The sequence below is a fragment of the Schistocerca gregaria genome, chromosome 1 (assembly GCF_023897955.1).
Source record: "Schistocerca gregaria isolate iqSchGreg1 chromosome 1, iqSchGreg1.2, whole genome shotgun sequence".
In the NCBI taxonomy this organism is placed as follows: domain Eukaryota; kingdom Metazoa; phylum Arthropoda; class Insecta; order Orthoptera; family Acrididae; genus Schistocerca; species Schistocerca gregaria.
Window position 1 is genome coordinate 787,952,616 of NC_064920.1, and position 26,736 is coordinate 787,979,351.

General features: G+C 44.6%; 1 protein-coding gene across 1 annotated transcript in view; it reads left to right on the forward strand.

Annotated features, from left to right (window-relative positions):
- The window catches only part of LOC126269481 (peroxidase-like), a 188,311-nt gene that overhangs the window by 145,308 nt on the left and 16,267 nt on the right, over positions 1 to 26,736 (forward strand). Inside the window, exons 12-15 of the mRNA XM_049973997.1 lie at positions 9,563 to 9,710; positions 9,791 to 9,947; positions 13,375 to 13,545; positions 19,773 to 19,971. Of these exons, the coding sequence (XP_049829954.1) occupies positions 9,563 to 9,710; positions 9,791 to 9,947; positions 13,375 to 13,545; positions 19,773 to 19,971 (675 nt within the window). The remainder of the gene's footprint in view (positions 1 to 9,562; positions 9,711 to 9,790; positions 9,948 to 13,374; positions 13,546 to 19,772; positions 19,972 to 26,736) is intronic.

Below are 26,736 nucleotides of genomic sequence, written 5' to 3' on the forward strand. Positions count from 1 at the left end.
AAACGTCGACGTCTAAAATTTAGTTTTTATCAAGCTGCTATTATATCCTTTACCGTAGCTGAGTCACGAACTTGTCTATTTGCCGTGCATAGAACCTGGCTTCAATTCGAGGTACTGCCAGGGATTTTTCCATAGTAGGACGACTGGAACGGGGTGCGCTCATGCTGATGTCCCCAGTGGAGGACCAATCTGAAATGAGTCCTAGCTAGCAACATCTGGAAAAGCGGTGCGCTTACGTCATTGCCTCGTCCACCACTCATTGCCAGACAGAGAACGAAAATGGGGCCAGCCGGCATGGCGAGTTTCTCTAGGCCACATCGTGAATTTAAGTTTTAATTTTATGTTGCTACATATTCCACAACATCTACATCTACATCTACATAATTACCCTGCTATTCATAATAAAGTGCCTGGCAGAGGGTTCAATGAACGACCTTCAAGCTGTCTCTCTACCGTTCCACTCTCGAACGGCGCGCGGGAAAAACGAGCACTTAAATTTTTCTGTGCGAGCCTTGATTTCTCTTATTTTGTCATGATGATCATTCCTCCCTATATAGGTGGGTCCCAACAGAATGTTTTCGCAATCGGAGGAGAAAACTGACAATTGAAATTTCATGCGAAGACCCCGTCGCAACGAAAACGCCTTTGTTTTAATGATGGGCGCTCCAATTTACGTATCATGTCTGTAGCACTGTCTCCCCTATTTCGCGATAATGCAAAACGAGCTGCTCTTCTTTGAAGTTTTTCGATGCCTCTGTCAGTCCTACCTGATGAGGATGCCACACCGCACAGTAATACTCAAAAATAGGACGAACAAGCGTAAGCAGTCTCTTTAGTAGACCCGTTGTACCTTTCTTTTTTTAGTGTTCTGCCAATGAATCACTTTCTTTGGTTTGCGTTACCCACAACATTAGCTACGTGATCGTTCCAGTTTAGTTTATTTGTTATTGTAATCCCTAAGTATTTAGTTGAATTTACAGTCTTCAGATTTGTGTGACTTGCCGCGTAATCGAAAGTTAGTGGATTTCTTTTAGTACTCATGTGAATAACGTCAAACTTTTCTTTATTCAGGGTCAATTGCCACTTTACGCACCAAACAGATATCTTATCTAAATCATTTTGTAATTCGTTTTAGTCATCTGATGACTTTACAAGACGGTAAATGACAGCATCATCTACAAAAAATCTAAGATGGCTACTAAGTTCGTCTCCTATATCGTTAACATAGATCAGGAACATTAGAAGGCCTATAACACTTCCGTGGGGAACGCCGGATATTACTTCTGTTTTTATTCGATGACTTTCCGTCTATTACTACGAAATGTGACCTTTCCTACAGGAAATCACGAATCCAGTCGCACAGCTGAGGCGATGTTCCATAGGCGCGCAGTTTGGTTAGAAGACTCTTGTAAGGAACGGTGTCGAAAGCCTTCTGGAAATCTAAACATATGGAATGAATTTGACATCCCCTGTCGATAGCACTCATTAATTCATGAGTATAAAGAGCTAGTTGTGTTTCGCAAGAATGATATTTTCTGAATCCATGCAGACTACGTGTCAATAAATCGTTTCCTTCGAGGGACTTCATAATATTCGAATAAAGTATGTGATCCTAAACCCTACTGAAAATCGACGTTAGTGGTATGGGCCTGTAATTCATCGGATTACTCCTACTTCCCTTTTTGGGTATTGGTGTGACTTGAGCAATTTTCCGGTCTTTAGGTACGGATCGTTCTGTGAGCGAGTAGTTGTATATAATTGCTAAATATGGAGCTATTTTATCAGCAGACTCTGAGAGAAACCTGACTGGTACACAGTCTGGACCGAGGCCTTTTCTTTATTAAATGATTTAAGCTGCTTTGCGACACCGAGGATATCTACTTCTATGTTTCTCATCTTGGCTGATGTTCTTGATGGGAATTCAGGAATATGTACTTCGTCTTCTGAGGTGAAGGAGTTTCGGAAAACCGTGTGTAATAAATTTGTTTTTGTGGCACTGTCATGAGTGATTTCACTGTTGTTATCGCGCAGAGAAGGTATTGATTGCGTCTTGCCACTGGTGTGCTTTATGTATGACCAGAATCTCTTTGGGTTTTCTGCCAGGTTTCAAGACAGAGTTCCATTATGGAAATTATTAAAAGCATCTCGCATTGAAGTACGCCCTATATTTCGAACTTCGGTAAAACTTAGCCAATCTTGGGGATTTTACGTTATTTTTCTCTGCTTCTGCAACAGCGATCTGACCCGTTTTGTGTACCATGGGGGATCAGTACCATCACTTATTAATTTATGTGGTATATATCTCTCGATTGCTGTCGATACTATCTCTTTGAAATCATTCCACAATTTTTCTACGCTAACATGACCAGAAGACTGTCTCTTGATATGGCGTTCTTTTTTAAATAGATATACTTCACGTTTCTTTTTTGATGGTGTAACACCCCATCCATCACTTATCTGGTTTTGGCTTGTGTTCACCCCAGCTAATTGACTAACAGATCAACAGAGAGTGCAAAATGCCGCAATATCGGATGACGCAATGACTCCTGATTGAACTGCGGAGACAGTGTTGACATTAATTGATTCATAATTGATCACTTTTAATTAAAAAGGGGTGCACATTGATGTTATATTCACCTATTAAACACCAGATGCAAACGTTGATCATAAAATTAATTAAGAAAATGACTTGATTTCAGGTACTTGATTGAAAACAGATGCAGTCGATTAGCACAAATTTATTTTACCTCCCGACCTTCAGTCATCATATTACATGACTCTCCTTTCAGGCAGTGGTAATAAATTGCGTTTACGTGGAGTAAAGCGCGATAAATCAAATATAATTCCTATCGACTGACCCAGACGTAATGCGAAGTGTGAGAAGAATTCCCCAATACACGGCCCATGAAACCCTCGTGGAAACTTTGCCGACGTGATCTAACAAATTAATCGGTGGCCTAATTCAAGCCGGAGCGGGTGCAGCATCACCGAATTCAGTGTGGTGGGGTGGCGTCATTGTGAGGACGTCGGCCGGCCTCGTGGTGCTGCAAGACTGCACTAATCTATTCACTCCTAGCTATCCTGCCCAGTACATAGCTGAGCCAAAACTTTCTATCTCCAAGCTCAATCGTTCAATTTGCTAAATAATAAACTGCAGAGATGCTCACTCTCTCTCAGGCAAGCAGAGTAAAGAACGCCACGTCCGCACTCTAGGCAAGCTGGGAACAGAAGACCACCACAGAGACTTCTCCCAGTCCGCTCTTTGCCTCGGTTTCCCCTCCAGAAAAATCACGTACGCCAATTGCAGCGCAAGTCGCGTTAATTATGCATCGTTTCCCAGCGCCGACCAATGCCTGCTCTGGGAAGTGAACAAATTCCCACAAAATTTCCCTTCCTGTCAACCTCTGCTATTTAGCTCCTCCCAGGCCACCCATCGAGATTAGCGTCTGCACAAACACCATTTTTTTCCGGAATTCTGACTCCCAGGAGAATACTTCAAATTCCTTGGTCCTACATTTGTATTGGAGGCCGGCGTATTTCATTCTGTCGCTCTTCACCTGATTCACTTCAGACTCTGCGGACCATGAATTCAGCATGAAGTTGCTGTAGTCACGAACATGCGTATTTTGGCCTCTGTTGACTACTCCACCGTAGCTTTGCGCGGCTTTCTCGCATTTTTCACTGAAAATGGGACCATGGACACTTATCAACAGGCATACAAGTTCTCCATCTGCTTCCCAGTACACCAGCATGGGGCCAACCACCCACTCACTGTCACTCATCTTAAGGCAGCTGGAGGCCGCGCTGCTCAGGGGGAAATGGATCCGGTCGCGGCGGCGGCCGATTTAAATACCCTCCGCCCGCGGCGCGCTCCCTCCGCCGTCCGCGCCCCGCGCCACGGTAGGGCGGTGGAACAGATTGTGACGGCGTCTGAGATGACGTCGGTGTGATGGCTCTGTCCGCCGTGGTCGTCACAACTATGCGTTTGCTCAATTTACTCTTGATTAACCCAATCGCTGGTTCCCAAGCCTTGCTAAGATTATAGCCACAGTCACGGTTTATGAGGTCGTCATTGGTGCGAATTTCGATAGCCTCTCTAACAACGCTGTCCCAGTATCTCGACGTCTGTACCAGAATCCTCGTGCGGTCATACTCCATAGCGTGATTTTCCGACAAACAATGTTCAGCGACCGCCGACTTGCTCGGATACATCAGTCGAGTGTGCCTCTGGTGTTCACGGCATCGATCCTCGACGGTACGCATCGTCTGACCAATATACGACTTGCCACATTGACACGGAATCTGGTACACGCCGGCCTTCCTCAAACCGAGGTCATCTTTGGCGCTCCCCACCAGTGCACGAGTTTTATTCGGAGGACAAAACACAGTTCCAACCCGGTGTTTCTTCAGAATGCGGGCGATTTTCCCCGAGAGTGCGCCTGTGTATGGAATAAATGCAGTGCCTACCTCCTCCCTCGTGACTTCATCCATCTCAACAGGTTGTGCTGCAGTGGTTGGGCGGAGAGCACGTTGGATCTGCCACTCTGAGTACCCATTCTTTCGAAACACAGTTCTCAGATGTTCCAATTCCTGGGGAGACTCTCTGTGTCAGAGATAGTGCGCGCCCTATGTACTAGAGTTTTAAGTACCCCATTCCTCTGTGAAGGGTGGTGGCAGCTGTCTGCGTGCAAATACAGATCGGTGTGTGTTGTCTTTCGATACACCCCATGACCTAGGGTGCCGTCAGCCCTTCTCCTGACCAAGACGTCAAGGAAAGGTAATTTACACTCCGTTTCAGTCTCCATAGTGAATTTGATGTTGGGGTGTATGGAGTTTAGATGTGTAAGGAAGTCAAGGAGTTTATCCATACCATGTGGCCAGACGACGAACGTGTCGTCCACGTAACGGAAAAAGCAAGTAGGTTTCCATTCGGATGACGACAAGGCTTCCTCCTCGAAGTTCTCCATGTACAAATTCGCTACCACCGGTGAGAGTGGGCTACCCAATGCGACTCCCTCCGTTTGTTCGTAGTATTCTCCATTAAAAAGAAAATACGTGGAAGTCAAGACATGCCTAAAAAGTTCAGTGGTGTTCTCGTCAAACTTTTGACCAATCAACACTAGCGACTCTCGCAGGGATACCCTCGTAAACAAGGAAACGACGTCAAAACTCACCATGATATCTGACTCATCCAACCTGAAGCTATCAAGGCGTTTAACAAAATCCACGGAATTACGGATGTGATGAGGGCATTTAGCCACATAAGGACTTAATATTCCCGTCAGGTATTTGGTCAACAAATATGTAGGTGCCCTGATGTTGCTGACAATGGGGCGTAATGGTACCCCCTCTTTGTGAACCTTCGGGAGTCCATATAGTCTAGGCGGTACCGGACCTTGGGGTAACAATTTCTTAGCGTCACCCTCCGGTAAATCTGTGTCCTTGAGAAGAACCCTCGTCTTGTTCTCCACCTTCTTTGTAGGGTCAACGCTGATCTTCCAGTAGGAATCGTCATTTAGCAGGCTCTGCATCTTATCAGTGTAGTCCTTATGGGAGACAACAACTGTAGCATTGCCTTTGTCAGCCGGTAAGACAACAATTTCAGAGCGTTCCCTCAGATCACGAATGGCCGCCCTCTCTTTACTGCTGATATTTGACTTCATTGGCTTGGATTTCGTCAACGCACGACAAGTTTCACGACGTATTTCCTCGGCTGATTCTGGCGGAAGTCGAGCTGCAACCTGTTCAACAGCACTAACAATTTCTGCGACCGGAGCGAGCTTGGGGGTGTGAGCGAAGTTGAGACCTTTCTGCAAAACCGAGACCGCATCATCACTCAACACCATGCCACTCAAATTGATGACAGTCTTGCACGGAACGTGCAGAGATGGTTTGTCAAGGAGACGTGAGAACTTAGCTGTTTGACGTCCCGTAGCCGTCTTATGGGCGGAATCAGCTGACACCCAGGTGACACCATCAATCCAATCCCAGGAAAAAGAAGTGAACTTAGTAGCCAGTTGCAAATGTAATTTGAGTAATTCCTGTGAGATAAACTCAAGGCTCCGGCGGGTGAATTGCACTCTCTCACGTACCAGTGCGAGGCTGGCTCGTTTCTTGATTCTCCTAGCTGCTGCAGAATCGATGTGATGGATAACCTTAGCAAAATTTGGAACAACATTCTCGGAACGACTCTTTAGAAAGGCAAGAGTACTTAGGAAACGACATCTACGGTGGCGCAACTTTTCAAATTTCTTCATGCTGCGATACATCTCCTCCCCGTAAAGGTGTATGATGCGATTCTTGAGTTTCTCCCAGCGTATTTGATAATCAAAATATCCACGGGTGTACTGCCGGTCTATAGTGTCCAACGGGCCGATGAAGTCAAATATCAGCAGTAAAGAGAGGGCGGCCATTCGTGATCTGAGGGAACGCTCTGAAATTTTTGTCTTACCGGCTGACAAATGCAATGCTACAGTTGTTGTCTCCCATAAGGACTACACTGATAAGATGCAGAGCCTGCTAAATGACGATTCCTACCGGAAGATCAGCGTTGACCCTACAAAGAAGGTGGAGAACAAGACGAGGGTTCTTCTCAAGGACGCAGATTTACCGGAGGGTGACGCTAAGAAATTGTTACCCCAAGGTCCGGTACCGCCTAGACTATATGGACTCCCGAAGGTTCACAAAGAGGGGGTACCATTACGCCCCATTGTCAGCAACATCAGGGCACCTACATATTTGTTGGCCAAATACCTGACAGGAATATTAAGTCCTTATGTGGCTAAATGCCCTCATCACATCCGTAATTCCGTGGATTTTGTTAAACGCCTAGACAGCTTCAGGTTGGATGAGTCAGATATCATGGTGAGTTTTGACGTCGTTTCCTTGTTTACGAGGGTACCCCTGCGAGAGTCGCTAGAGTTGATTGGTCAAAGGTTTGACGAGAATACCACTGAACTTTTTAGGCATGTCTTGACTTCCACGTATTTTCTTTTTAATGGAGAATACTACGAACAAACGGAGGGAGTCGCATTGGGTAGCCCACTCTCACCGGTGGTAGCGAATTTGTACATGGAGAACTTCGAGGAGGAAGCCCTGTCGTCATCTGAATGGAAACCTACTTGCTTTTTCCGTTACGTGGACGACACGTTCGTCGTCTGGCCACATGGTATGGATAAACTCCTTGACTTCCTTACACATCTAAACTCCATACACCCCAACATCAAATTCACTATGGAGACTGAAACGGAGTGTAAATTACCTTTCCTTGACATCTTGGTCAGGAGAAGGGCTGACGGCACCCTAGGTCATGGGGTGTATCGAAAGACAACACACACCGATCTGTATTTGCACGCAGACAGCTCCCACCACCCTTCACAGAGGATTGGGGTACTTAAAACTCTAGTACATAGGGCGCGCACTATCTCTGACACAGAGAGTCTACCCCAGGGATTGGAACATCTGAGAACTGTGTTTCGAAAGAATGGGTACTCAGAGTGGCAGATCCAACGTGCTCTCCGCCCAACCACTGCAGCACAACCTGTTGAGATGGATGAAGTCACGAGGGAGGAGGTAGGCACTGCATTTATTCCATACACAGGCGCACTCTCGGGGAAAATCGCCCGCATTCTGAAGAAACACCGGGTTGGAACTGTGTTTTGTCCTCCGAATAAAACTCGTGCACTGGTGGGGAGCGCCAAAGATGACCTCGGTTTGAGGAAGGCCGGCGTGTACCAGATTCCGTGTCAATGTGGCAAGTCGTATATTGGTCAGACGATGCGTACCGTCGAGGATCGATGCCGTGAACACCAGAGGCACACTCGACTGATGTATCCGAGCAAGTCGGCGGTCGCTGAACATTGTTTGTCGGAAAATCACGCTATGGAGTATGACCGCACGAGGATTCTGGTACAGACGTCGAGATACTGGGACAGCGTTGTTAGAGAGGCTATCGAAATTCGCACCAATGACGACCTCATAAACCGTGACTGTGGCTATAATCTTAGCAAGGCTTGGGAACCAGCGATTGGGTTAATCAAGAGTAAATTGAGCAAACGCATAGTTGTGACGACCACGGCGGACAGAGCCATCACACCGACGTCATCTCAGACGCCGTCACAATCTGTTCCACCGCCCTACCGTGGCGCGGGGCGCGGACGGCGGAGGGAGCGCGCCGCGGGCGGAGGGTATTTAAATCGGCCGCCGCCGCGACCGAACCCATTTCCCCCTGAGCAGCCATAGCGTACGGATCTCCGTGCCGGCACGTTCACAGGATCTCAGTCCGTCAGTTCACCTGATGATGGCGACATATTTGATCGCCGAAATATTGTGCCCGTTGGACACTATAGACCGGCAGTACACCCTTGGATATTTTGATGATACTCACTATTGGTCCAGGTTTATTTGTTTCTGAGGAGTCAAGTATGCTTTCGCAACCATTTAAGCTTCGATCCTAAGTTAAGTGTAAACTTGATATTTTGAATAATTTTGTATACACAGATTTTTGAGTGAGAGGTGTTATGAGTATTACCGGTATACTGTACTGGCATAACATTTTTCATTTAGAATAACTTATTGCCAAAGGAAATTCATTCAAAACATGCGAAGCTTTATAAGCCACTGTCTCCCTTGTTTTCAGCAGTTAAGAAATTGGGAGAGAAATGCAAATTCCATCCTTCTTCTCTTGAGGATGATCAGGGATGCAACAATACATGACCGAGAAACAGCATGTACAATACACTTTAGAACCATTCTTGATTAAGGAGGAATTAAGTAACTAGACGCTATAGGCATATCAAAGAAACAAGACCGGTATACTGTACTCTAAGAATTAACCCTAAAAAAGCTGTGTTCCACATGAGAGCCGTATTTGTTGTAAACTCACCAAAAACAAAAAGCATTCAACTAATATTCAGCGCCGATCTGCTGCAGAGTTCTCATCTTCCCAGAAAAGAAACAAATTTCAAAGACACCAGATGCTTGGAGTGCCAATGAAAAATAAATCTCCTGTTTCATCCGGATCACACGTCAGACCACAGATGTGTTTGGGCAGTGGGAAAATTCAGGGATCAGGACTACCGATTGTTCAGACTTACAGTCTTCTCAGTTCGGCACGCTCTGACTTCCACTTATTTCCATACCGAACAAAATTTGTGACCGGAACTTATTTAGAATTCATAGAAGAGGTGTGAAATGTATAGATGAGTTCATTGCCGACCTTTAGAAATCGCATTTCATATATGGAATCTGCTCATGTTAACTTAAATCGCCATTAAGTCGAAAGATTTGACCCTTTTCACCAAAAATCTCAGTATTTTCCTATCTGACCAAGAAATTTTTGTCCTTAGCTGGTGTGATACAATCACAATGTTATTTTCCAGAGCACCAAGTCGCAGTTTTTTTACCACTGATATTTATTTTTCTTACGTCACTGTACCAAGCCTTAGTCCCGAATTTTGGTATAAAGTTGGCGATGTGAACTAGCAGTCTCCAGTGGAAAACGCTGCATCAAGAAAATATTAGAGGAAAGAATCACTCACGTTTTACTTTCTTTCATTTACAGGTAATGCGTACATGGATAAGTTTGAGTTGCGGCCGAAAAACAAAGGGCATTCGAAACTGTACGACAACAACGTGAACGGTGGCATCACCAACGTATTCGCTACTGCCGCTTACCGCTTCGGACATAGCTTGATCCAAAGTAGCCTAGAGTGAGTACTGAACATTTCTTTTCATTATACGTGTCCCTGTGTGACTATGAAAACTGACATTTTTGTGGTAACTGTTACAGAGGGTTCAGTATATTCGGGACACTCAAACAAAATCTTACACTTCACAAGCACCAATTCACACCATTCCCGCTGTACGGTGACGGGGCGTTCGACAATTTCGTGAGGGGACTGTCCACGCAACCGTGTCAGCGAATGGACCGCTTCTTCACCAAGGAGGTAAGTTGCAATGTTTCGAGATATATGGAATGACTGTATAATGGAATGGCGACAATGAAAGTTTGTGCCGGACCAGGACTCGAACCCGGATTTCCCGCTTTACGGGAGCTGTCGCCTTGAGCGGCTTTGGCTCCTCGTGAGCCGAAACTACACTACTGGCCACTAAAATAGCTACACCACGAAGATGACGTGCTACAGACGCGGAAATTTAACCGACAGGAAGAAGATGCTGTGATATGCAAATGATTAGCTTTCCAGAGCATTCACACAAGGTTTGCGCCGGTGGCGACACCTACAACGTGCTGATATGAAGAAAGTTTCCAACCGATTTCTCATACACAAACAGCAGTTCACCGGCGTTGCCTCGTGAAACGTTGTTGTGATGCCTCGTGTAAGGAGGAGAAATGCGTACCATCACGTTTCCGACTTTGATATAGGGTCGGATTGTAGCCTGTCACGATTGCGGCTTATCGTATCGCGACATTGCTGCTCGCGTTGGTCGGGATCCAATGACTGTTAGCAGAATTTGGAATCGGTGGGTTCAGGAGCGTAATACGGAACGCCGTGCTGGATCCCAACGGCCTCGTTTGACTAACAGTTGGAGATGACAGGCATCTTATCCATACGGCTGTAACGGAACGTGTAGCCACGTCTCGAACCCTGAGTCAACAGATCGCGACGTTTGCAAGACAACAACCATCTGCATGAACAGTTCGAGGACGTTTGCAGCAACATGGACTATCAGCTCGGAGACCATGGCTGCGGTGACCCTTGACGCTGCATCACAGACAGGAGCGCCTGCGATGGTGTACTCAACGACGAACCTGGTTGCACGAATGGCAAAACGTCATTTTTTCGGATGAATCCAGGTTCTGTTTACAGCATCGTGATGGTCGCATCCGTGTTTAGCGACATCGCGGTGAACGCACATTGGAAGTGTGTATTCGTCATAGCCATACTGGCGTATCACCCGGTGTGATGGTATGGGATGCCATTGGTTACACTTATCGGTCACTTCTTGTTCGCGTTGACGACACTTTGAACAGTGGACGTTACATTTCCGATGTGTTACGACCCGTGGCTCTACCCTTCATTCGATCCCAGCGAAACCCTACATTTCAGCAGGATAATGTAAGACCTGTACGGGACTTTCTGGATACAGAAAATGTTCGACTGCTGCCCTGGCCAGCACATTCTCCAGATCTCTCACCAACTGAAAACGTCTTTTCAATAGTGGCCGAGCAACTGGTTCGTCACAATACGCCAGTCACTACTCCTGATGAACTGTGGTATCGTGTTGAAGCTGCATGGGGATCTGTACCTGTACACGCCATCCGAGCTCTGTTTGACTCAATGCCCAGGGGTATCAAGTCCGTTTTTACGGCCAGAGGTGGTTGTTGTGGGTACTGAGTTCTCAGGATCTATCCACTCAAATTACATGAAAATATAATCACATGTCAGTTCTGGTATAATATATTTGTCCAATGAATACCCGTTTATCATCTGCATTTCTTCTTGGTGTAGCAATTTTAATGGCCAGTAGTGTATTAACCGGACCTGTGGCGGCAGCCGAGCCTTCTTTTTCATCCTGCCATAGCAGCCCGAAGACGTTTACAGCGACACATCTACAGTCTATACAAGGCAAGCCACGTTGTGGCGTGTCACGGAGAGTACTTTGTGTACTGCTATCATTTCCCCCCTTACCTACACCAATCGCGAATAGTGCGCGGGAAGAACAATTCTTAGAAGGCTTCAGTGTGTGCTCGAATTTTACCTTCGTGGTCTTCTTGCGAAGTGCATATGTAGGAGAAAGTGACTTGTTGGTTGAAGCTCCTAGGAAAGTACGCTCACGCAATTTAAACAGTAAGCTATACCGTGATGCATAACGTCAATCTTGTAGCATCTGCCACTGAAGTCGGACAAACATTTACGATACGCTTCCGCACCAACTAAACGAAACTGTGGCTTAACACGTTGCCCTTTTTTATGATTATCCTCTGTTTCCTGTATCAGTCCTATGTGGTCAGGATCCCAGATCGTCGAGCAATACTTAAGTAACGATCGGACGAGGATTTTGTAAGCTGCCTCCGTCGTGATGGACTTTGGCTCTGAGCACTATGGGACTTAACTGCTGAGGTTATCAGTCCCCTAGAACGTAGAACCACTGAAACCTAACTAACTTAAGGACATTACACACATCCATGCCCGGGGCAGGATTCGAACCTGCGACCGTAGCGGTGGCGTGGTTCCAGACTGTAGCGCCTAGAACCTCAGGGCCACCGCGGTCGGCGTGATGGACTTAAAATCCTGTTACAAACCAAAATATACGTCAAATCAGTTCGAGTATATTTAGCGAACACACAAAGCTTCGTTACGTTTCCGGCCAAGATCTGTAACAGAATTTGGACTCAAACTATGCTCACTACTTCAGCTCGCCCGGTTGACCGTGCGGTCTAACGCACGGCTTTCCGGGCGGGAAGGAGCGACTGGTCCCCGGCACGAATCCATCCGGCGGATTTGTGACGTGGTCCGGTGAACCGGCGAGTCTGTGGATGCTTTTTAGACGGTTTTCCATCTGCCTCGGCGTATGCGGGCTGGTTCCCTTTATTCCGCCTCAGGTACACTGTGTCGGCGATTGCTGCGCAAACAAGTTCTCCACATACGCGTACACCACCATTACTCTACCACGCAAACATAGGGGTTACACTCGTCTGGTGTAAGACGTTCCATGGGGGGAGGGGGGGGGGGGGCACCGGGGCCAAACCGCACAATAACCCTGGGTTCGGTGTGGGGCGGCGGAGGGGTGAAGTGGACTGCGGTAGTTCTTCGTGGGGTTGTGGACCACTGCGGCTGTGGCGGGGACGGAGCCTCCCCGTCGTTTCTAGGTCCCCGGTTAACATACAATACAATACAATACTCTCTACTTTAGGAGACGGTGACGGTATTTTAACACAGCGGACATCGTCCAGTTACAACGAGTTTACGTTATATTATACTCGGTAATTTCCAAATTTTGAGGTGATGCCTAAAGTCATTCGAAAATTCTTGGAGTGCACGGATAGCCGAATAATCTGTCCTCTTTTTATATACCTTATCTGTCAAAATCATGAAGCTTGACTGCGAATCAACCTAATCTGTTGAGGACTCAGTGCCAAACAACGGACGAATGCCAGCAGAAACGTCGCAAGGCGCTGAAACTCCAAAGGTTAATAATACAGAGTGGATCAACTAAGGTTTTTTTTGCCTGAAGTGTTAAGGGTTTGCGAAGACGTTCGTGGCATGCGTGTGAACGCTTGATACGACTCTTGTTTCTCTTTCCTAAAGCATCCAAGCCCAGGCCATTCCCAGAGGATACTAGAGTATTCGTCATATAAAGGCAACAGACATGGATAAGGCGACGTATTTACTGTTTACTTTTGGTTGGCAGATAACTGACCACCTGTTCCAAGGAGATCTGGACTTTGGACTGGACCTCGTGGCTCTGAACATACAGCGCGGACGGGACCACGGGCTGCCCCCATACGCTGACTGGAGGGAAGTGTGCAATCTTGAGCCCATCAACACGTGGGACGACATGCTCAAAATGATGGACCCGGATGTAAGTACTGCTGCTTTTACTTGCATTTTACGTTACAGAAACCCTCCATCGTAGCCAACGTTCATTTGTAAGAGTGCTGCAAACGCGGGGGTACGTAACAGGTTTAGAAATTTAAACGACAGAGTTCGGTACAAATACGAACCGAGAACTTTTCTTTCAGAAAATCTGAAAACGAAAATTTAATTGTGATAGGGGACTGGAATTGGGTAGTAACAAAAGGAACAGAAGGAAAAATTGTAGGTGAATACGGACTGGGGGAAAGGAATCAAAGAGGAAGCCGTCAGGTAGAATTTTGCACAAAACATTATTTAATCACCTCTAACACTTGGTTGAAGAATCGTGAAAGTATGTTGCACACGTGGATGAGACGTGGAGTCACGGCAACGTTTCGGATTGGTTGTATAATCGTAAGACAGAGACTTCGGAATCAGATTTTAAACTGTAACATATTCCCAGGAACAGATGTGAGCTCTGACACACAATTTATTGGTTACGAACTGCAGATCAAAACTGAAGAAATTGCAAAAAGGTAGCTAATTAAGGAGATAGGACATGTGCAAGTTGAAAGAACCAGTGGCTGTTGAAAGTTGCAGAGGGAACATTATCTAACGATTGACTAGACCAGAGAAAGGAAATCAGTAGAAGAAGAATGGGTAGCTTTGAGAGACGAAACAGTGACGTCAACAGAGGATCAAATAGGTAAAAAGACAAGACCTTGTAGAAGTCGTTAGATAATACAGGAGCTATTGAATTTAGTTGCTGAAAGCATAAAATATAACAATGCAGCAAATGAAGTAGGTGAGAGAGAATACTGACGTCTAAAAAAATAGACTGACAGGAAATGCAAAACTACTAAGCAGGAATGGGTAGAGGACAAATGCAAGGAGTTTGAAGCGTATGTCACTAGGGGAAAGATAAATGTCGCCTACAGAAAATTAAAGAGGCCTCTGGAGAAAATAGAAGCAGTTGTATAAATATCAAGAGCTCAGATGGAAAACCAGTCCTATGCAAAGAAGGGAAAGCTAAAAGGTGGAAGGACTATACAGATGGCTCATACAAGGGAGATGAACATGAAGGCAATATTATAGAAATGCAAGAAGAAGTAGATGAAGGTGGAAATTGGAAATTTATGGTAAGCTTCTATGGGACCAAATTGCTAAGGTTTTCGTTCCCTAGCCTTACACACTACTTAATCTAACTTAAACTAACTTACGCTAAGGAGAACACACACACCCGGACCCAAGGAGGACTCGAACCTCCGACGAGATTAAGGTGAGATGGGAGGTACGTTACTACGAGAAGAATTTGACAAGCACTGAAACACATTAAGTCAAAAAAAGCCCCTGGGGCAGACTACATTCGGTCAGAACTACCGATAGCCTTGGGAGAGCCAGGCATGACAAAACTCGTCCATCTGGTGAGCAAGATTTCTGAGACTGGCGAAATACCCTCATACTTCAAGAAGAATATAATAATTTGAATGACAAAGAAAACAGGTGCTGACAGATGCGAATATTACCGAACTATCAGTTTCATAAGTCATGGTAGAAAAATACTAATACGCATTCTTTATAGAGGTATCGAAATACTCGCAGAAGGTGACCTAGGGGAAGATCAGTTTGGATTCCGGAGAAAGATAAGTTAAGTTAAGTTAAAGACAGGCAAAACCTACATTTAGAGCACTTGTAGACTCGGTGGAAGCTTTTGACAATGTTGACTGGAACACTCTCTTTGAAATTCTGAAGGTAGCAGGGGTAAAATACGAGAAGCTAAAGTCTATTTGCAACTTGTATAGAACCCAGATGGCAGTTGTAACTGGCGAGGAATATGAAAGAGAAGAAGTGGTTGAGAATGGAGTGAGACAGAGTTGTAACCAATCCTTGATATTATTCAATCTGTACATTCAACAAACAGTAAAGGAAACCAAAGAAAAATTTGGAGTATGAATTCAAGTTCAGGGAGAAGAAACAAAAAATTTGACGTTGGCCGATGACATTGTAATTCTGCCAGTGACAGCAAAGGACTTGGAAGAGCAATTGAAGGGAATAGACAGTGTCTTGGAATGAAAAAAAAAGATGAACATCAACAAAAGTAAAAGAAGAATAATGGAATGTAGTCGAATTAAGTCATGGGATGCTAATGGAATTAGGTTAGGAACCGAGACGCCTAATGTGACGTGACGGAATCTTGGGACCTCTTGTGCGGTTCCTGCGAGGTACTGCGAGCTCAGACTTTGTACCGATGGATGATAATGCTCTACCTCACAGAGCAGGGGTGTTTTCTTAGAAACAGAAGATGCTCTCCCGACTTGTATCCTACAGGGCAAGTCTGGGATGCAATAGGGAGACGGGCTGCGTCACGTCACCACCCACCAGCCACTCTCCAAGACTTGCGAGCTGCTCTGCAGGAAGAATGAGCATTATTGCCTCCACATGAGATTGATGGTACCATTCACGTCATGCCCTTTTGTTGTCCGACTTGTATTGCTGCCAGAGATGCTCACACACCATATTGAGCATATTAACCAGTTGTCTAATGTGTGTGCAACTCCGTTAAGCTGGAAAAAACGAAGAACATTTTTGTCTACCTTTATTCATATTGCAATTGTTTGCCCTCTATATTCTTTACATGGTTTCTATTTTACTAACACATGTTTATACTGTTTTGTGCCAAAATAAACGCAAACTTGCAAATTTTCCATTTGTTGCTTTAATTGTGGACACCAGTGTACTTTGCTTCAAAATCTACGTATTTTTAATAAATTGTTATCCTCCGATAATTTTTATCTCAGTGGAAATCTTGCAGGACAGAGTCAACACAATAGAGTTTAGATTATGACACAACTGTTGTGTTGGGATACAATTAAAGTATTACATATGTATTGTGTCTCAAATTGAATTTTAGAAACACGCCTAAATCACACAACTACTGGCATTAGCGGCATGTTTGGAATTTTGTAATATTCAAACAACATTTAAAAACTGAAAAGTTGTGTTTGGAAAAAGAAAAACATTAAACTGTAATTGTCTTTAAAGATATTAATAACAACTAGCTTGGTCACATATAAAAACTAAAATAAACCTCGTCCGGAAAGGCCTGGGAAGGCCCAACGGTACCGACCGGCCGCCGTGTCATCCTCAGCCAACAAGCGTCACTGGATGCGGATACGGAGGGGAATGTGGTCAGCACACCGCTCTCCCGGCCGTATGTCAGTTTACGAGACTGGACCCGCTACTTCTCAATCAAGTAGCTCCTCAGTTTACCTCACAAGGGATGAGGGCACTCCGCTTGCCGACAGCGCTCGGCAGACCGGATGGTCACGCATCTGAGTGCTAGCCCAGCCCAACAGCGCTTAACTGCTGTGATCTGACGGGAACCGGTGTACCACTGCGGCAAGGCCGTCGGCTTGATCAAATATGCTAAATTGTATTTACATATTATGTGACCATTATATAGAAGTGGAGATATTATATTAAAGCTACCAATATCTGTTTAATGTTTAATTAACATTTATCAGTGAACTTCATAAATAAGTCATGTAAAAACTGTACTGACTTCGGAAAGGTACATCCAGTCTGGCAAGGGAAAGACTGAGAAGCGAGCTCCTTCTCAGATGTGTTACGGGAAAGTCGTAAAGACATAGATGAAATTTCTGCGTGTGGCAAAGTATTGTGTAATGTTACTCCCCACGTTCAAACTTGAATGTGTACGACACATAGGAGGAGCGTGAAGCTACAGTATATCACGGAAATTACTGATGCTCTCGGCCTTCTCTTAATTTTCTTCGGTTAATTTAAAAAATCAGTTGCGTAACTTTCCTGCAGAGGTAGCCTGGAGATACTGTTCACACATTTTCGACTTCAACGAGATTATCAAGAACAAATCTAAGTTTATTGCTCTCGTCTATATGAGGATGCGATGACAAGAGACGATAATTATGATTCACAAACTACACTCACAGCTATAAATGAAATGCACACATTAACTCACCCCTCACTTTAGAGGGAAGATGGTATAGGTAGAAAGAAGCATACTTTGCTGTTACATACACGTTTGTGAAATTAAGCTGCATGCCAGATTTATAACAGGTGGATACATTGCAGCCGTTCCCTAGCAACTAAACCAAAAATAATTATTCTTTTTATTAGATTATTTCAAGCGTTGTAATGTTTCGGCATTTACTAGTTTGTGATTTATTAACATTGGTACTAATTATCTGTAGTGTACAGTCAATCAGCTATAAAATTTGTATCACCAAAATCAATGATACATGCTTATGAAATTTGCCATCAAATGTATATAACCAAATAATGTAAAAGAAAACACGATGTTGATGGGGAAAGGTGGTGTCACGAATACCTACGAACTTCTGTTAACATTACGTATCACTGCTTCTCCAAGAAGTGCCAACACAAGCAGGAATCAGAAACGTCTGAGTCAATTTCATTATTAATAATTTTTTTTTTTTGGAAAGCCTGCTACTGTCATTCATTCTTTAAATAATGAAACGCTGCAGCACCTACGTATTTTTTCATGCTTAGCGCGACACGTTTCGAGAATTTCTGATTGTCATGATCAGATATTTACATTGGTATTTGGTGTGTTGTGCTGTCTGTTTTGCACTGCAGTTTTTGGAGGTTATAAGATACAGTGCCTCCCCCATTGCGCAGGAAACAATCCACATGCATACTGTTTGTGAAATTTCACATTGTGTGTGAGATTTTCTCCATAATGTAGGAGGCACAGCAGATACCTTACAACCTCAAAAAGACGACAGAGTAGTGTATAAGAGAGACGGAACACACATACAAAGCTACATAAAATATTGAAGTAAATATTTTCACCTGACAGAGGCAACAAATTCTCAAAACACGTAGTGCTAAACACAAAAAAATGCGTACAGATTGCACTGTTTTATTATTTAAATCTGAAACACTTGAGGACTTGAGCAAAGACGTCAACTAGCGCTACATATATTAAAAAACTAAAAACCCGCCTCGATTGCGAAAAAAGCACTTAGTGTTAACCCAGGTTTCGGCGTAGATAATTACACCTTCTTCAGAACAACAATAAAACCCACAAGTGCCTAAGAAGACCTTTGTCAATGATTAAAAGAACACCATAGCCATACATTTATAAACGAAAAAGAAAAGGAAAACACAAACAGTACATATGTACAAAATCAAAACCACTACTTAACTTAATAGTGTACGCTCCACCTCATACCGGCCTATGTTCGATGGGCCATGACCCGCAATGCAGTTTATGGCGGGTCATGGCTTCAAATGGTTCAAATGTCTCTGAGCTCTATGGGACTTAACTTCTGAGGTCATCAGTCCCCTAGAACTTAGAACTATTTAAACCTAACTAACCTAAGTACATCACACACATCCATGCCCGAGGCAGGATTCGAACCTGCGACCGTAGCGGTCGTGAGGTTCCAGACTGTAGCGCCTAGAACCGCTCGGCCACCCTGGCCGGAGGGTCATGGCCCATCGAACATAGGCCGGTGTGAGGTGGAGCGTACACTATTAAGTTAAGTACTGGTTTTGACTTTGTACATATGTACTGTTTGTGTTTTCCTTTTCTTTTTCGTTTATAAATGTATAGCTATGGTGTTCTTTTAATCATTGACAAAGGTCTTCTTAGGCACTTGTGGGTTTTATTGTTGTTCTGAAGAAGATGTAATTATCTAAGCCGAAATCTGGGTTAACACTAGGTGCTTTTTTCGCAATCTAGGCGGGTTTTTAGTTTTTTAATACATTAACCAACGATTCCTGACGCGCTGCGATGTTGAAGGTTCTTAAAAGCGCTACATATCGTCAGACAACAAAACGCGTGAAAGGGTTCTGACGGTCGAGCGTATCGTGTAGCTGAGCATGCGCAGTACAGACAGTTTGAGAACGATTTCACCCGGCAGTGGTACCTTTACCCGAACGAACCTTAAAGCATGCAGTTGGCCTTTCTCACCATCTTCCATCGACGGGGAATTTAACAAGCTCGTACTCCAGACTTCACTGTTCCTGTTACTCTGTCCGGAAAATTTACCATAATACAACAGAAATGAATTTGTTTATCGTCGGTAAGCGTCACACATTTTCCAGAACTGAGTACAGGCGTCCACTGATGACGACACAAAGGTGACGAAATATGCTTGGGCATTTAAATGAGCTATTAAAATGCCGATTAGTTTTCGCACTGCTGAAACGGAGATAGTGGTGTTGCAGGCGGTGTCGGCCCTGCGTCAGCTGTACAGCTCGCCGCGGGAGGTGGACCTGTTCGTGGGCGCCGTGGCGGAGCGGCCGCTGCCGGGAGCTCTTCTCGGCCCCACGCTGGTCTGCCTCGTGGGCGACCAGTTCGCGCGCCTGCGCAGAGGCGACCGCTTCTTCTACGAGGAGCCCGATCAGCCGTCCTCCTTCACCGAAGGTACATTTCACGTTCTTCATTTTTGTGTTTTCTGCTGACTTACCTTTAACTCCCAAACCGTCGTTACAGAGATACCTCATAGATACGATAGTGGAAATCAGTATAAAGGCAGGGTCCCTACGCATTATTACACTGAAGAGCCATAGAAACTGGGACACCTACCTAATATCGTGTAGGGCCCCCGCGAGCACGAAGAAGTGCCGCAACACGATGTGGCATGGACTCGAATAATGTCTGAAGTTGTGCTGGAGGGAACTGACACCTATGAATCATGCAGGGCTGTCCATAAATCAAAAAGAGTGCGAGGGGCTGAAGATCTCTTCTGAACGGCACTTTGCAGGGCACCCCAGATATGCTCAATAATCATCACGTCTGGGAAGTTTGGTGCCCATAGGAAGCGTTTAAACTCAGAAGAGTGTTCCTGGAGCCACTCTGTAGCAATTCTGGACGTGTGGGGTGTCGCATTGTAGTGCTGGAGTCGCCAAAGGCCATCGAATGCACAATGGGGCATGAATGGATCCAGGTCATCAGATACGATGCTTACATACGCGTCACCTGTCAGAGTCGTATCTAGACGTATCAGGGGTTCCATATCACTCCAACTGCACATGCCTGACACCATTATAAAGCCTCCATCAGCTTCAACAGTTCCCTGTTGGTACGCAGCCTCTATGGGTTCATGACGTTGTCTCCATCCGGTCGATACAATTTTAAACGAGATTTGTCCGACTAACCAAGTACCGGGTGATCAAAAAGTCAGTATAAATTTGAAAACTGAATAAATCACGGAATAATATAGATAAAGAGGTACAAATTGACACACATGCTTGCAATGACATGGGATTTTATTAGAACAAAAAAAAGTTCAAAAAATGTCCGACAGATGGCGCTTCATCTGATCAGAATGGCAATAATTGGCATAACAAAGTAAGACAAAGCAAAGATGATGTTCTTTACAGGAAATGCTCAATATGTCCACCGTCATTCCTCAACAATAGCTGTAGTCGAGGAATAACGTTGTGAGCAGCATTCTAAAGCATGTCCGGAGTTAGGGTCAGGCACAGGCGTCGGATGTTGTCTTTCAGCATCCCTAGAGATGTCGGTCGATCGCGATACACTTGCGACTTCAGGTAACCCCAAAGCCAATAATCGCACAGACTGAGGTCTGGGGACCTGGTGGCCAAGCATGACGAAAATGGCGGCTGAGCACACGATCATCACCAAACGACGCGCATCTGTCGGACATTTTGTGACCTTTTTTTTGTTCTAATAAAACCCCATGTCATTCCAAGCATGTGTGTCAATTTTTACCTCTCTATCTACATTGTTCTGTGGTTTATTAAGTTTTCAAATTTATACTGACTTTTTGATCACCTGGTATTTCCAGTCATCAGCAGTCCATTGTCGATGTTGACGCGCCCATGCAGGCGTAAAGCTTTGTGTCGTGCGGTTATCAAGGGTACATGAGTGGGCCTTCGGCTCCGAAAGCCCGTATCAACGATATTTCGTTCAATGGTTCGCATGCTGATCTTGTTGATTGCCCAGCATTCAAATCTGCAGCAATCTGCGGAAGGGTTCCACTTCTGTAACGTTGAATGATTCTCTTCAGTCATCATTGGTGCTGTTATTGCACGATTTTTTCCGGCCGCAGCGATGTCGAAGATCTGATATTTTTACCGGATTACTGATATTCACGGTACACTATTGAAATGGTCGTATAGGAAAATCCTTACTTCATTGCTATCTCGGAGATTCTGTGTGCCAAGGCTCGTGCGCCGGCAACAACACCACGCTCAAACTCGCTTAAATCTTGATAACCTGCCATTGTAGCAGCAGTAACCGATCTAACAACTGCACCAGACACTTGTTATCTTATATAGGCGTTGCCGATCGCAGCACCGTATTCTGCCCGTTTACTTATCTCTGTATTTGAATACGCATATCTATAGACTACCAGTTTCTTTGGCGTTTCCGTATTTGTAAGTCGTAGATACATATAAGACATAAACAGTCATAGCGAAATCACATGGTTTCTTTTATAACATGAGTAACAAAATAATCGTTTGCATTCCCTGGATGGAAAGCGGTATAGAGGTACTCATTGTCCCCTTGTGTTATTGCATTGTTAGTACTTTGTTCAACCTCCATCCCTAATTATCTCAAAAATTATCTTTGGCATTGATGTTGTTAGGGTTTGTAATTTCTTGCAGTGAAACTGTAGCCCACTCTTCTCACATCGCTCTTTTCATCTCTTATGTATGGAATCAAATTGCGTTCCATTGCGATAAACACGCCTTGCAACTATTCCCCAAAGGTTTTCCGCCGGGTCCAAATCCGGACTACGCGCAGGCCAGAGCAGGTCATAGATATCTTTATTTTAAAACCATTTTTTTGTTCTGCAGAAATGTGGAGAGACGCGTTATCTTGTTGAAACATTACGCTTTTGTCCCTCAGGTCCTAATACATTCTAGTCCATTCTGTCTCTAGCATCTCTGCACGTATTACAGTTCATTTTAGTGTTCAACCAAGCAATGCTGCCCGAATCATAACCGTTTCACCACCAAAATTTCTGCTCCTCCTTACCTGCTCCTCTTTTCTCAGATCTTGCCAACCACACTGAATTCCATCCTCACTATCTAAATTAAACTTCTTCTCATCACTGTACATCACTTTATTCCATTCTCAAGTCCATGACATGTGGTTTTCAACAAACTCCAATTTGCCCTGTTTATAAGTCCGTGTAAGAGCTGGCTTCTGCAGCTGTTTCTTCAATGCAAGATGTTTGTCATTTGACAACATCTGTCGTACACGTGTTGCAGTTACTGGCAACTGTAAACCAGCAAAACGTTATAGAACAATAGCAACGGTTTGTGTCCCTTGATTTGCGCAAACGCAACCGTTTATATGCCTCAGATAATTTTCTGCTTTTCCCATATTTCCCATTCTGTCCATGTCGTATTCGAATGTAACGAAATTATAAATCACGGCATTCGAACGGTTCAAGTTCTTGTCGATTTGACGATTATAGAGTCCCATTCCCTTCTACATACCAATGTTTGTTTTTTCGTCACGCGATAACTGTTTTCCGCGTGGCAGTGTGACAATCTTAGTTTATGTACACAACACGCACTGTCACTAATGGTGTCTGTTTCTTGTCTGCAGGAAAGGCGTGTACAGGCACAGTAACCTCGCACAAAGCCTACTACCTTTATACGCAATTCCACCCTCTATCACCTGAATCGCTGATGTCTTGTTGTATACCGTGCTACTGACATCAAATGCGATGTCATTTGACTGAATATGTCAGTGTACTGGTTATCGTGCTACTGCATACACACTGCACATAACTGCACCAACCGACAATGTTAATTTTCCTACGAATGTCCATGCCTTTATACTAATTTCTATTACTGTTTATAAAGATCGGACATTATAAACAAGTTTAGTCAGATTTAATTTTTCAACTCGTATGTATATGAAATGAGAGACGATCTTCAAAATTAAAAATATTCCAAGTTGAATTAATGCCAAGATCTGTAACAGAATTTGGACTCAAACTATGCTCACTACTTCAGCTCGCCCGGTTGGCCGTGCGATTTAACGCACGGCTTTCCTGGCGGGAAGGAGCGCCTGGTCCCCGGCACGAATCCGCCCGGCGGATTTGTGTCGAGGTCCGGTGAACAGGCTAGTCTGTGGATGGTTTTTAGACGGTTTTCCATCTGCCTCGGCAAATGCGGGCTGGTTCCCCTTATTCCGCCTCAGCTACACTATGTCGGCGATTGCTGCCTCGTACGCGTACACCACCATTACTCTACCACGCAAACATAGGGGTTACACTCGTCTGGTGTGAGACGTTCCCTGGGGGGTCCACCGGGGGCCGAACCGCATAATAACCCTGGGTTCGGTGTGGGGCGGCGGAGGGGTGAAGTGGACTGCGGTAGTCGTCGTGGGGTTGTGGACCACTGCGGCTGCGGTGGAGACGGAGCCTCTCCGTCGTTTCTAGGTCTCCTGTTAATATAACATAACATAGCATAACTTGTAATTCCTGGCAATTTACACGGCCAAGTCAGATTAATGTGACCAAGGCTTATGTTCAACGTCATTGTGCAAAAACCTTTTACAATCGGCCCGTGGCAGTGGAGGGTATATAAAGCTTGTCGAGGGGATGCAGAAAATAGTGCAGTCATTGTCATGCGGAAACGGAGCGATTTATCTGATGTCCAACACAGCCCGATCATTGATTGGAGGGCCAAGGGTGAAGGCATTTCCGAAGCGGCCAAGTTTGCAAACTGTTCGAGTGCCGCCGTGGTTAAAGTATACCGTGCATGGCAAAATGGGGGCATCCAAAATTGGAGCAAAGGCAGCTGTAGTATACCACGGCCCATAGATGATATGGGTGAGCGACGGCTGTGGAGGTGTGTATTGGCGAATAGAGGTGCAACTGTAGAGCAACGGGCTGCCAAGAGGAACCAAAGGGCCACCAACAGTAGCTCATCAACGACTGTTCAGCGAATGTTGCTGCATAAGGGCCTCCGCAGCAGGTAGGGTTTTATGAACCCATGCTCACTGCTGTTCATTGACGACGAAGCCTGGAATTTAAGTGCCAATACCGCAACTGGACATCTACTGACTGGTGACAGGTGGCCTTTTCAGATTAATCACGTTTAATGGTGCGTCAGAAAGATGACCATTGGCATGTACGGGATGAAATATCTGAAACAACGCCCTGCAACAATCGTCGGAAGGATCCAGGTGGGAGGATGGAGCGTTATGGTCTGGGGATGGTTTTCGTGGCATTCCCTGGTGATTTTGTCATTCTGGAAGGCACACAGCATCGACACAAGTATGCATCTGTCCTTGAGGACCAAGTCCACACCTACATGCAGTTCGCTTTTCCTCGGCAGCATGGGGCCTACCAGCAGATCAGTACGACGTGGCACACAGCTCTCAGTGTACATGCACGGTTCGAAGAGCAGCAAGATGGTTTATCGTACTCCACTCCCCACAAAATCGAGAACCTGTGAGACCACATCGATCGCGCGGTTTTCACTATGGATCCTCAGCTGAGAAACCTAGCGCAGCTGTCCACGGCCGTGGAGTCGGCACGGTGAAGCACTGGTGCCTCCCAGGCCCTCATTGGCTCTCTTCCTACCTGTCTCGCAGCGATCCGTGCTGCAAAAGGTGGTTCTTCAGGCTGTTGACATGTGACCACATTAACCTCACTGGACAGTGTATATTATTAAGCAACTATCCCAGAAACCGGAACCCAGAACCCAGTATCAGTTGCAGGTTGCCTATCTGTGCAACTTCCAGTGGCAAAAATTTGATTTGTAATAATTTGCGTACTTATTTCGAATTTAAAAATTTCAAATCCTCTCATAATCTACTTGTAAAGAATCTTATTCCTATATCAAAAGTTTAACACAGTAGGACAAGTATTACAGTTAGAAACCATGTGTTTCTCACGAGGCAGCGTAACTGGCGGTGCGCAAATACCCGGAATTTATTCATTCAGTATTTGAGAATCAGAGCACAAAGCGACTTCCAACAAACTTTGCACAACATTTACGAACTTTTTCTCGCTAAAACCTACCACAAAGTGATGAAAGACATTTAACGCTTACTACATTTTCACTGTTCATGCAATAAAACTGCATCACCAGACATGGCGTTTCAATTTATTTCTTCTTTACTGACGACGCTATTCGTAATACAGTTTGCAGACAGTATTCATATATACTACTGAATATTTCTTGCAAAGTTATATCATAGTTCAGGAGATCATCATCATAATTATCTCAAAAGGTTTCAGCACCAGGCTGGGTCTGTTTCCAACAGAAGCCTGTCCGTCTAATTCTGTTTTCTCATCATCTTTTTGATTACACACTGTTCCTTCTTTTTCAACGCACTCCTTCATACCTTTCAGTCATTGATCCTTTGGCCTTCCTCTTAGCCATTACCTTCCCATCTCCATTTCATGTATCTTCTTGGGAATCTTCTTTTTTTCCATTCTGTTTAAGCGCCCATACCACCTCTGCCTTGGTGTTTCTATCCTGCTCTGCAAGCGTTTCTCTTTCACTATTTCTCATAGTTACGTCTTAAAGACATGTGTTAGCCTTAGTTACCTGCTTTGGACTGCCTTAACAAATGTGATTTAATAACAGTCTAACAACCTTTAGGATTCTACTTGATAATGGCATAAAAGTCGAAATCTGGATTGTACAAAAGACAATTATAAGAATACAGAGACAAGTGGTGGTTTACTCTTTTAAAAATTTCCCTTACCCATTGGTTCCTCATCCTATCTCTCATTGTTGCTCCCATCTGAGGGACTTCATTTCATGTGCACGTAACATGCTTACATGTCTTTTCTTCATTGCCTATTATTCAGATGCATAGGTCAGCATTGCGATGTAGTGACTCCTGTATATTATTTCTTTACTTTTATGCAGGATGTCTTGGTTCCAAACCAGGTAGGTACCTTACACTTCACACGAATGCTTCTGCCTGTCTACCACGTTCACAGATTTTTTTATCATTGATTCCAATTTCTTTATCACACTTTCCAAGTACCTTACACTTTCCATCTTGTTCTATTGTTCACCCCACAACCCTTATTCCGCTAGTTGTTCTATCTTTATTTCTAGGATCTCATATTTGTTTATATTAAATTTCGTTCCATACTGTCTCACTGTTTCTTTCAGTAATTCATCAAGTTATCTGCGAATGCTATTGCTTTCATCTTGCCTTCTCCAGTTTCTTTCT